Source organism: Muntiacus reevesi, chromosome 7 (genome assembly GCF_963930625.1).
Source record: "Muntiacus reevesi chromosome 7, mMunRee1.1, whole genome shotgun sequence".
Classification (NCBI taxonomy): domain Eukaryota; kingdom Metazoa; phylum Chordata; class Mammalia; order Artiodactyla; family Cervidae; genus Muntiacus; species Muntiacus reevesi.
The window spans coordinates 16,062,558-16,075,278 of NC_089255.1; the positions used below are offsets into that span (position 1 = coordinate 16,062,558).

At 46.2% G+C, this 12,721-nt stretch overlaps 1 protein-coding gene across 3 annotated transcripts in view; it reads left to right on the forward strand.

The window, feature by feature from the left end:
• The window catches only part of PAQR5 (progestin and adipoQ receptor family member 5), a 91,218-nt gene that overhangs the window by 59,088 nt on the left and 19,409 nt on the right, over nt 1-12,721 (forward strand). For all 3 annotated transcript variants that reach the window (XM_065940894.1, XM_065940893.1, XM_065940895.1), the window contains exon 3: nt 10,343-10,470. In XM_065940894.1, the coding sequence (XP_065796966.1) occupies nt 10,343-10,470 (128 nt within the window). The remainder of the gene's footprint in view (nt 1-10,342; nt 10,471-12,721) is intronic.

Consider the following 12,721-nt stretch of genomic DNA (forward strand, 5'->3'; position numbering starts at 1 on the left):
ATCCCCATGGGACTTCCATGGTGGTCCAGCAGTTAAGAATCTGCCTTGCTATGCAGGGACATGGGTTTGATACCTGGTGGGGAGGGAACTAGATCCCACATGCCACAAATAAGTCTGTATTCTGCAACTAAGACCTGGTGCAGCCAAATAAATAAAAATATATATTTAAAAACACTATCTCCAAATACAGTTACATTCTGAGGTGCTGGAGGTTAGGGCTTCAGTATATGAATTTTGTTGTTGCTGTTGCTCACTCAGTTCTGTCTGACTCTTTGCGACCCCATGGACTGCAGCACGCCAGGCCTCCCTGCCCCTCACCATCTCCTGACACTTGCTCAAGTTCGTGTTCTTTGCATTGGAGATGCCATCCAACTGTCTCATCCTCTGATGCCCTCTTCTCCTTCTGCCCTCAATCTTTCCCAGCATCAGGGACTTTTCTGATGAGTCATCTGTTCCCATCAGATGACCAAATTACTGGAGCTTCAGCTTCAGCATCAGTCCTTCCAGTGACTATTCAGGGTCTATTTCCATTAAGATTGACTGGTTTGATTTCTTTGCCATCCAAGGGACTTTCAGAAGTCTTCTCCAGCACCACAGTTCAAAGGCATCAATTCTTTGGCTTGCTACCTTCTTTATGGTCCAGCTATCACAACCATACATGACCACTGGGAAGACCATAGCCTCGATTATATGGACCTTTGTCGGCAGAGTAATATCTCTGCTTTTCAACACTGTCTAGTGTTATTGGAGATACAATTCAGAACAATGACACCACTTTAAAGAGAAACAACTAAGGTTCAGAGAAGTGTGTGACTGTCTACAATCACACTGCAGGCTGAGAGGGGAAAGCTTCATCTCCAGTGAGTCCTCCAGGGAGGATCGTATGAAAGACCAGGATACAAAGTCTAATGTTTCAGCTTTGCCCCCACTAATTCTGGGATCTTGTATAAATGCCTTCACCTCCCTGGACCTTAGTTTCCTTTTCTGTGAAATGGGGACAGGAAAAAACTGTCCCTCATTAGGCCGTGAGGATTCAGTGAGATCTAGACAGAAAATGCAGATTATTACAAAAAATGCAGGCCTGTGGCCTGATAACCCCACTCTGGCAGCTTCTCCGCTTTGCCATCAAAATCCACTCTTACTTACCGCTAGCCAGGTTCGATTATTTTCCCCAGGTGATTTGCAGTTCAATAGCTGGAAACACCAAGGGTTTGAAATAGTCACAGTGGAATTTCAGGCATCAGCTGGCAGGCGCACGGGGCCTTTCTTGGAAGCCGAGTGTGTGGCAGGCACTAAGCGGAAAACCCACTGACGTACCCTTCCACCTGGCTGCCTGGGGGTTCTCGCTCCTAAATTATAGGCTGCACACAATTTGATTTCATTTCACTCTAAATTGGTTGGCCTGCAACCAGGGAGGCAAGGTGGAGTTGAATCAATTCTGCTGTGCAAATAAGCCAGCGTCTGCTAACTCGGGGCTGCCTAGAAATGAGGCCCATTTACAGAGCATTAAGGCAATGACTGTGGTTTGCCTTTTGGGGTCAAACTAGGCACGAATGCAAAATTGTTTTCAAATGTTTTGTTGTTCAGATTTATGTAGCATGTAAATCCTAGGGACCGAGGAGCCTTGTGGGCTACAGTCCATGGGCTCACAAGAGTTAGACGTGACTTACTAATATCTATTCTGTGAGGATCTACTCGATGCAAAGCGCTTTGCTGAGGCTGGAGCCAGACTATGGAGAGAACTTGTCTCCCTGTGCTTGGAGGGGTTCAGGGCTGGAGTGGCCCTAACAGTGCCACCTAGTGGGCGGAAGGCCAAATTGGGGAGGCAGAGGCTGGTTGCTCAGTCGCTCAGTTGTGTCCAACTCTGAAACCCCATGGACTGCAACATGCCAGGCTTACCTGTCCTTCACCATCTCCTGGAGTTTGCACAAACTCATGTCCATTGAGTCAGTGATGCCATCCAATCATCTCGTCCTCTGTCGTCCCCTTCTCTTCCTGCCCTCACTCTTTCCCAGCATCAGTGTCTTTTCCAATGAGCCAGATCTTTGCATCAGGTGGCCAAAGTATTAGAGCTTCAGCATCAGTCCTTCCAATGAGTATTTAGGACTGATTTCCTTTAGGATTGACTGGTTTTATCTCCTTGCAGTCCAAGGGACTCTCAAGAGTCTTCTCTGGCACTATAGTTCGAAAGCATCAGTTCTTTAACGCTCAGCCTTCTTTATGGTCCAACTCTTACATCCATACATGAATCCTGGAAAAACCATAGCTTTGACTATATGGACCTATGTCAGCAAAGTAATGTCTCTGCTTTTCAATACACTGTCTAGGTTTGTCACAGCTTTTCTTCCAAGGAGCAAGCATATTTTAATTTCATGGCTGCAGTCACCATCTGCAGTGATTTTGGAGCCCAAGAAAATAAAGTCTCTCACTGTTTCCATTGTTTCCCTATCTATTTGCCATGAAGTGATGGGACCAGATGCCATGATCTTAGTTTTTTGATTGCTGAGTTTTAAGTCAGCTTTTACACTCTCCTTTTTCAGCTTCATCAAGAGGCTCTTTAGTTCCTCTTTGCTTTCTGCCATAAGTGTGATATCATCTGCATATCTGAGGTTGTTGATATTTCTCCCAGCAATCTTGATTCCAGCTTGTGCTTTATCCAGCCTGGTATTTCGCATGATCTACTCTGCATAGAAGGTAAAATAAGCAGGGTGACAATATATACAGCCTTGATGTACTCCTTTCCCAGTTTGGAACCAGTCCATTGTTCCACGACCAGTTCTAACTGTTGCTTCTTGACCTGCATATAAGTTTCTCAGGAGGCAAGTAAAGTGGTCTGGTATCCTTATCTCTTTAAGAATTTTCCACAGTTTATTATGACCAATCAAAGGTTTTAGCATAGTTAATAAAGCAGAAGTAGATGTTTTTCTGGAATTCTCTCGCTTTTTCTATGATCCAGTGGATCATGCCAACAGATGTTGGCAATTTGATCTCTGGTTTCTCTGCCTTTTCTAAATCTAGCTTGAACGTCTGGACGTTCTCGGTTCACATACTCGGTTCACATGAAGCCTAGCTTGAAGGATTTTGAGCACTACCTTGCTAGCTTGTGAAATGAGTACAATTGTGTAGTAGTTTGAACTTTCTTTGGCATTGCCCTTCTTTGCAATTGGAATGAAAAAGGACCTTTTCCAGTCCTGTGGCCCCTGCTGAGTTTTCCAAATTTGCTGGCATATTGAGTGCAGCACTTTCACAGCATCATCTTTTAGGATTTGAAATTGCTCAGCTGGAATTCCATCACCTCCACTAGCTTTGTAGTGATGCTTCCTAAAGGCCCACTTGACTTCGCATTCCAGGATGTCTGGCTGTAGGTGAGTGATGACACCATTGTGATTATCTGGGTCATTAAGATCTTTTTCGTATAGTTCTTCTGTATATTATTGAAACCTTTTCTTAATATCTTCTACTTCTGTTAGGTCCATGCCATTTCTGTCCTTTATTGAGCCCATCTTGCATGAAATGTTCCCTTGGTATCTCTTAATTTTCTTGAAGAGATCTCTAGTCTTTTCCATTCTGTTGTTTCCCTCTATTTCTTCTCATCGTTCACTTAGGAAGGCTTTCTTGTCTCTCCTTGCTATTCTTTGGAACTCTGCATTCAGAAGGGCAGGTCAGATGTTGTTGTTTTGTGACAGAGTAGCTCCCTTCCTTTCCTTTATTCATCCTGTATCCATCTGGACTTTTTTTTTTTTTTTTTTAATTGAGATCTGCTTTAAATCCCACCCCTATGGTGTGGTTAATGGGCTTTTCATCCATGTATCATATCAGGATAGCTGGTTAGAGGGAAGCACCTTTTTTCCTTTTCTTTTTTAAAAATTGCAGTGTAGTTGACTTGCCATGTTGTACTACTCTCTGCTATACAACAAAGTGACTCAGCTATACACATTTATGCATTTTTTGTATTCTTTTCCATTATGGTTTACCACAGGAGATTATAGTTCTCTATACTATACAGTAGGGCCTTGTTTATCCATTCTAAATGTAATGATTTGTAACCACCAACCCAGATTCCCAGTCCATCCTTCTCCCCATCTCTTCCCCTTTGCAACCGAAAGCCTGTTCTCCGTGTCTGTGAGTCAGTGGTGTCATAGTTTAGATTGCACATATAAGTGACATCATATGGTATTTGTCTTTCTCTTTCTGACTTTTCACTTAGTATGATAATCTCTAGTTATGGCGTTATTTTGTTCTTTCTTACGGCTGGGTAATATTCCATTGTGTGTATGTACCATATCTTCTTTATCTACTCTCCATTCATCTGCCAATGGACATGTAGGTTGTTTCCATGTTTTGGCTTTTGTGAGTAGTGGGAAGCAGGTTCTTTTAATCTGGGCCTAACCCTAGCCTTGCTGTAAGGCATCTTCCCCAGGTCTGGGGCCAGATGCTTAAATGTGGTCAAGTTGTCCAGTGTGTGAATTTCCCAGCCCCTCTGTTTGTCTCTGGCTTTTGGCTCTGTCAGCATCCTCTCTGGCCTCCTAGAATGCAGGGTCCAAAGAGAGAAGGCCAATACTGTACCCTGAGTCACTGTGGACAGAGTGTAGCTGACCTCCCCTCTGGGTCTCGTATCCACCGTCCAGCTGTAGCCATCACTGTGTCTAAGCTGTCCTGCAGACCTGCCTCGCTTCCTCCCTTCCACCCCCACTTGCCTGAGGTTCCGCAGCCCCTTGTCATAAGACCTCCTACTGTATGAGATCTGCTAAATTTACTCATATGAAGAAGTGAATAATGAGTATCAGTTGCTCCTTTCTGGAGCCCTTGTATTTCAACAAGTGGCCAATGCTTTAATAAAAAAAAATTTTTTTTAGGGAAGATAGCAAGAAACATAAGAAGTAGAATGATAGACCCATAGTTTCTGCTGGGGGCCTTCCACATGCCCACCAAGCAGGCACCATCCTCACATGGATCAAAGGCTGTAGGCCATTGGCCTGTTTGCCTCCTTGTCAGCATGGTCATCACCAGATGGCCAACACCAAAATCAGATTGATTATATTCTTTACAGCCAAAGATGGAGAAGCTCTATACAGTCAGCAAAAACAAGACTGGGAGCTGGCTGTGGCTCAGATCATGAACTCCTTCTTGCCAAATTCAGACTTAAATTGAAGAAAGTGGGGAAAACCACTAGACCATTCAGGTATGACCTAAATCAAATCCCTATGACTATACAGTGGAAGTGAGAAATAGATTTAAGGGACTAGATCTGACAGACAGACTGCCTGATGAACTATGGACAGAGGTTCGTGACATTGTACAGGAGACAGGAATCAAGAACATCCCCAAGAAAAAGAAATGCAAAAAAGCAAAATGGCTGTCTGGGGAGGCCTTACAGATAGCTGTGAAAAGAAGGGAAGTGAAAAGCAAAGGAGATAAGGAAAGATATTCCCATTTGATTGCAGAGTTCCAAAGAATACCAAGGAGAGATAAGAAAGCCTTCCTCTGTGATCAATGCAAAGAAATAGAGGAAAACAATAGAATGGGAAAGACTAGAGATCTCTTCAAGAAAATTAGAGACACCAGGGGAACATTTCATGCAAAGATGGTTTCAATAAAGGACAGAAATGGCATGGACCTGAGAGAAGCAGAAGATATTAAGAAGAGGTGGCAAGAATACACAGAAAAACTGTACAAAAAAGATCTTCACGATGGTGTGATCACTCACCTATAGCCAGACATCCTGGAATGTGAAGTCAAATGGGCCTTTAAGCATCACTATGAAGAAAGCCAGTGGAAAAAAAAAAAAAAAAAAGAAAGCCAGTGGAGTTGATGGAATTCCAGTTGAGCTATTTCAAATCCTAAAAGATGATGCTGTGAAAGTGATGCACTCAATATGCCAGCAAATTTAGAAAACTCAGCAGTGGCCACAGGACTGGAAAAGGTCAGTTTTCATTCCAATTCCAAAGAAAGGCAGTGCCAAAGAATGCTCAAACTACCACACAATTGTTCCCATCTCACATGCTAGTAAAGTAATGCTCAAAATTCTCCAAGCCAGGCTTCAGCAATATGTGAACCGTGAACTTCCAGATGTTCAAGCTGGTTTTAGAAAAGGCAGAGGAACCAGAGATCAAATTGCCAACATCCGCTGGATCATTGAAAACACAAGAGAGTTCCAGAAAAACATCTATTTCTGCTTTATTGATTTTGCCAAAACCTTTGACTGTGTGGATCACAATAAACTGTGGAAAATTCTGAAAGAGATGGGAATATCAGACCACCTGACCTGCCTCTTGAGAAATCTGTATGCAGGTCAAGAAGCAACAGTTAGAACCAGGCATGGAACAACAGACTGGTTCCAAATAGGAAAAGGAGTACATCAAGGCTGTATATTGTCACCCTGCTTATTTAACTTATATGCAGAGTACATCATGAGAAACGCTGGGCTGGAAGAAGCACAAGCTGGAATCAAGATTGCCGGGAGAAACATCAATAACCTCAGATGTGCAGATGACACCACCCTTATGGCAGAAAGTGAGGAAAAACTAAAGAGCCTCTTGATGAAAGTGAAAGAGGAGAGTGAAAAGGTTGGCTTAAGGCTGAACATTCAGAAAACTAAGATCATGGCATCCGGTCCCATCACTTCATGGCAAATAGATGGGTAAACAGAGGCAGACTTTATTTTTTGGGGCTCCAAAATCACTGCAGATGGTGACTGCAGCCATGAAATTAAGAGATGCTTACTCTTTGGAAGGAAAGTTATGACCAACCTAGACAGCATATTAAAAAGCAGAGACATTACTTTACTAACAAAGGTCCATCTCGTCAAGGCTATGGTTTTTCCAGTAGTCATATATGGATGTGGGAGTTGGACTATAAAGAAAGCTGAGCACAGAAGAATTGATGCTTTTGCACTGTGGTTTCGAGAAGACTCTTTTTTTTTTTTTTTTGGAGAAGACTCTTGAGAGTCTCTTTGGCTGCAAGGAGATCCAGCCTAAAGAAGATCAGTCCTGAGTGTTCATTGGAAGGACTGATGAAGCTGAAACTGCAATACTTTAGCCACCTGATGCGAAGAGCTGACTCATTTCAAAAGACCCTAAAAAAAAAAAAAATAAATAAATAAATAAAAAAGAAAAGACCCTGATGATGGGAGAGATTGAAGGCAGGAGGAGAAGGGGACAACAGAGGATGAGATGGTTGGATGGCATCACCGGCTCAATGGACATGAGTTTGAGTAGACTCTAGGAGTTGGTGATGGACAGGGAGGCCTGGCATGATGTGGTCCATGGGGTCATGAAGAGTCGGACACGACTGAGTGACTGAACTGAACTGAACTGAACAACAGCCCTGGTGGGCAGACGGCTGCAAGCTGAGACTCCTGCTGCCCATTAGAGAAGGCTGTCCACTGTAATCTGGGAATGTCAGCAGAAACCATGGTGAATCAAAACCTAAAATTTTTTGATTTTAGCTAATCAAAAAATTAGCTAAAACCCAAACCTAATTCAAACAGTGTTTCTTCCCTGGACTTTGAACCAACTTTGTTCTTCCCCTCCCCCTAGTTGACCAGTTTCACCCAGAATTGAACCAAGATGGGAATGCCCTTGCCACCTGGTAAGCTAATGTCACCCGTTTCATAGATGAAGACACTGAACTCTGAGAGCCGTGGCCCAGCGTAAAGTCATTTAGCACCTCACTGGCCCCGATTCGACCCTTTGCTCTGATATCTCCCTGTTTTCTCCAGTCATCCAAGAGACCACTTGACTCAGAATCTCAAGAGGTAGTAGAGGTTATGATACATTATTTATTCTTGTATTTTTTTAATTCTTTATTATTTTTTAAATCATTTTGAAAAATAGAAGTATAGCTGATTTACAGTGTTGTGTTTCAGCTGTATAGCAAATTGTATAAGCAAGTATAAAGCGAAGGTATAAACAGTATAAAGCAAGGTGTGCACTTTGTTGTACACCTGAAACATACATCTATATTTACATGCATATGTGTTCTTTTCCATGTTCTTTTCCATTATAGGTCATTACAAATATCGTATATTTTTGAATCAAGTTTCTCTCTTAAACTAAGAAGTTGGTAACCTGAATGGGAAATGAATGTCTAGGTTGGAATTCTCCCAGCCTTCCATTCCTCCCACAGCCCTAGAAAACCAGATGGAAACCTTTAAAATTTATCATGACTCGATTTACATTTGGTTCAGTTCAGTTGCTCAGTCATGTCCAACTCTCTGCAACCCCATGAACTGCAGCACGCTAGGCCTCCCTGTCCATCACCAACTTTCCGAGTCTACTCAAACTCATGTCCATTGAGTCGGTGATGCCATCCAACCATCTCATCCTCTGTCGTCCCCTTCTCCTCCTGCCTTCAATCTTTCCCAGCATCAGGGTCTTGTCAAATGAGTCAATTCTTCACATCAGGTGGCCAAAGTATTGGAGTTTCAGCTTCAGCATCAGTCCTTCCAAAGAATATTCAGGACTGATTTCCTTTAGGATGGAGTGGTTGGATCTCCTTGCAGTCCAAAGGACTCTCAGGAGTCTTCTCCAACACCACAGTTCAAAACCATCAATTCTTCGGTGCTAAACTTTCTTTATAGTCCAACTATCACATCTATACATGACTACTGGAAAAGCTATAGCCTTGACTAGACAGACCTTTGTTGGCAAAGTAATGTCTCTGCTTTTTAATATACTGTCTAGGTTGGTCATATAAGCGATTTACATTACATAAATTTATTGTCATTATTATTTGTCTCATTAATCTACTCATTTTTATTTACCTTTCAAAGATTATAGCAACATTCAGCTAAATCAATGATTCTTAACTAGGGGAGGTTTTGCCCCAGGGAACATGGCAACTTTGGGAGACATTTTTGGTTGTCATGGCCTGGAAGGGGGGCATGGCAGGTGCTATTGGCACCTCATAGGGAGAGACCACAGATACTAGTAACAATGCATAGGATAGCCCCCCAACAACAAAGAATTGGCCCCAAATGTCAGCATTGTCAAGACCGAGAAACCCTGATCTGATCAAACCCTGATCTGATAATGCAAATCCTGCTTCTTCAACAAATGAAGCTCTTTCCTTTTCCATGTTCCTCCCAGCCTCCATCCCACCATGTGTACTTAAATGTCTGTAGTTCTAACCATCATGGCAGGAATACCGTTGACATTCCACTTTTGTTTCACATCCTGAGTTTTTGTTCCTCATGCCTCTTCATCTCCACAATTACCGACTGTTTTTCTTTTTAATTGATTTGTTTACTTATTTTGGGTTTCATCGGGTCTTAGTTGCGGCACACAAGCTTCTTTCTAGTTGTGGCGCTGGCTCCAGAGCAGTGGGCTCTGTAGTTGCAGAACATGGGCTTAGTTGCACCGCAGGGTATGGTGGTAAAGAACCCAGCTGCCAGTGCAGGAGACATAAGAGACGCGGGTTTGATCCCTGGTTCAGGAAGATCCCCTGGAGGGGAGCCTGGTAACCCACTCCTGTATTCTTGCCTGGAGAATCCCATGGACAGAGGATCCTGGTGGGCTATGGTTCGTAGCGTTGCAGAGTTGGACACGACTGAAGCGACTTGAGCATGCGTGTGGGATCTTAGTTCCCTGACCAGGAATCCAACTCACCTCCCCTACATTGGAAGACGGATTGTGAGCTACTAGACTGCCAGGTAGAGCCCCACAGTTACCGTTTTAAATGGCTGTAACGCAGTCCCCCACGCAGGTTGACACCCCATCTTTTATCTGACCAGTCCAAGTTTCTCATCCGGGGTGAGGTGGTTGCCAAGAGCCTTGCCAGATGTGCTGCCTGAGGTGGGGGGTGTTTGTGTGGGCCTTCCCCTCCACCTGCATCCCAGGCTGATGCCATCACAGTCTTCATCAAAAGGCCTTTGTGAAGCGCTCTGGTGAATATACCTTGGGCCCGGGGGATCTCCTGCAGAGACCATCCTACCAGCCCCTGACATGCAGGGCTTCTTGGCTCAGAGAGGCAGCATACATGTCAACCATCCGAAGACCGGGCTGTAGGCCCCAGGCCGAGAGTGCAAAACCAGATTCCTAAGCAACATTCATGACAGAAGTAAGTGCCCCTGGGAATGGACAGATAGGCTGGATTCCCAGAGGAAGTCGGGGCCTTGAATCCAGCCGACTGCAGGCTCCTGGGAGGACACGAGATTTTAGAAGCCAATGGGAAGGAAGCGGGAAGCAGCGTGACAGATCAAGGACTCGGGGTCAGGTGTTCCAGGCTCCAGTGGACAAGTACACAGCCTGGGAGAAAGGCGGATGCTACCAGAGACGTTCCCCTGAGACCTTCCAGCCACCCTCTTGTGTAACCTCAGCATCCCTTTTTCTTCCCCCTGCAGGTGTTCCATGAGCAGGGCATCCTCTTTGGCTACCGACATCCACAGAGTTCCGCCACTGCCTGCCTCCTCAGCCTTTTTCAAATGACCAATGAGACCCTCAACATCTGGACACACTTGCTGCCCTTCTGGTACCTCCCGGCCCCCTTGTCCAGCTGTCTCATGCAGAGCCTGGGAACCGGGGCTTCATTAAACACAGCTGGGGTGGGGCAAGCTGAGGTTCCATGCTGGAATGTGGGGGACTCCCCCCGTGGTGCGTGGGTGTGGAGCCGGGGGGTGTGGGTGAGCTCTAGGGCATGGATTGCTGTAGAATTTGAGGGGCTCCTGCAGCTCCCCAGTCTCTCCCTGCTCCCTGCTTCAGGGTCTGATTTGAGAGCATTGTCTTATTCAGTCTTGGAGGCTGTCTGAGTCTTCTAGAAGCCCTGGCTAGCACTCCCTAGCTTGAATAAGTCACCTCTCTGGGCTTTGCATGTTCCCATCTGCGGAGCAGGAGCAAGAGTCTGCACTTTTCCCAGGGTTGCCCCGAGGGTTATCAGAGGAGATGTGGGAAAAGGCATCGGGCACAGAGCTGTGGATGCTCATGGTCACTCTGGGACCACAGCCGCTGTGAGGCACTTGGTCAGGCAGCACTGGAACAGAGCCAGCCAAGAGAATGAATGCTCTGGCAAGCGCGTGCACACAGGTGGGAACTGCCAGGGAGGTGAGGAGCGACCTGGCTTAGAAAGATGGGGGCCGAAGACCAGCTTCACACACCCTGTGCCTGGGCATAGCGAGTGGCAGGTAGAGATGGGATCATAGTATGTGAGAGTTGGCAGGACTTCGGAGGTCACAGGCCACCAGCCCCCTCACACCGCCACCAGCCCTCTCACACTGCCACCAGCTGACACAGATGCGGCCCAGGGAAGGGCATGGCTTGCTTATATCTCATGGCAAGTTCTAGCACAGGCTAGTTTCTGGACTTCCCTCTTCCGATTGTATTGAGGACCAGAGAGAGTAGGAAGGACCCCAGGGTGTGCCGCAGGCGGAGAGGGGCCCGAGGAAGGAGACCTGCTCAGCCAGCAGTCAGACCCGGGCCAAAATGTGCAGAAGGCTGCCTGTGCCAGATGCATCAAGGGCAGAGAAGAGAGAGCCCAGGCTTGCTGTGGGATGGGACCACCTGCAAAGAAGCCGTAGGGCCAGCAGCCTGGCCAGGAAGGCAGCAAGATCTGCTCAGGGAGGCTCTTTGTCGTATTAAATTGAAGTAAACCTAGATAAGGGCTTTCCTGGAGGCTCAGTGGTAAAATCTGCTCGCCAGTGTAGGAAACACTGGTTAGATCCCTGGGTCGGGAAGATCTCCTGGAATAGGAAATGGCAACCCACTCCAGTATTCTTGCCTGGGAAATCCCATTATGGACAGAGGAGCCTGGCAGGCTACAGTTCGTGGGGTCACACAGAGTTGGACATGACTAAAGCGATTAAACAACAACAAAATTTAAGTAAAAAGTCTAAATGCTGATGCGTTGTAGCACTGCAGAAGGGAATCGAGTTGTCTTCCTGCGAACCCTCTTGTCCTCTCTGGAGTGGCTGGAGTGACCTGCTGCTTGTAATCCTCCCAGAACGCTTTTCTAGAGACTCGATCATCTGTGACGCGTGTGTGCCCCCAGCACCTGCTTTCCTCCGCCCTCTGCTCCTCCCTTGCTTCTGCCTCAAGATCTCCGTCTGACCCCCACACAAGCCTCTCTGGCTTTTGTACAGCTGTGCGGCGTTCCATTTTCTGGATAAACGACAGGTGACTCAGGCTGTTTTGAAGTCTGTGTCGCTACAAAGTACCAGCCTGACCATTCCTGTTGGTGGGACTTGCTTTGCTGCATGCACATGCCTTCGTAGTCATTCTACAGCTGAGCCACGCTGGCCGCAGCGCCCTACTGGGCCCGACGCCCCTGCACCGCCAGGGCCCTGAGAGCGCAGCACGGAGCAGCAGGAAGGGCTTGGGAGAGCAGGAGAAAGATGCCCCAGGGCAGTAGGACTCGGGGATAATCCCGAGATGGTAAAAGGATACATTTTGAAGAACAGCAGAGGGAACAGATCACAAGCGTGGGCACAGATCACAAGTGTAGCCAGAGGATTGAGCGATGCTCCCGCGGTTCCCCATGAAAAGCTTTTAGTCCCTTCCCTGGGGGTGTTGTGGGAAAGGGACCTGACTCTCTAGGAGTAGTTCGTGGAAGCGAACAGCTTCTGCAGGAAAGACCCCCTCAGCTGGGTTATGGGTTGGGCAGGTCTGACGTGGATCTGTGCTGTGTTTCTGTAAGAGATGAATCTGGAGGTCTAGGCTTGGCTGAGACTGAACCTTGGGACCAGGCCCCTCAGAAGAAGAGATGGTGATATTAGTGGAAGAACAGCATG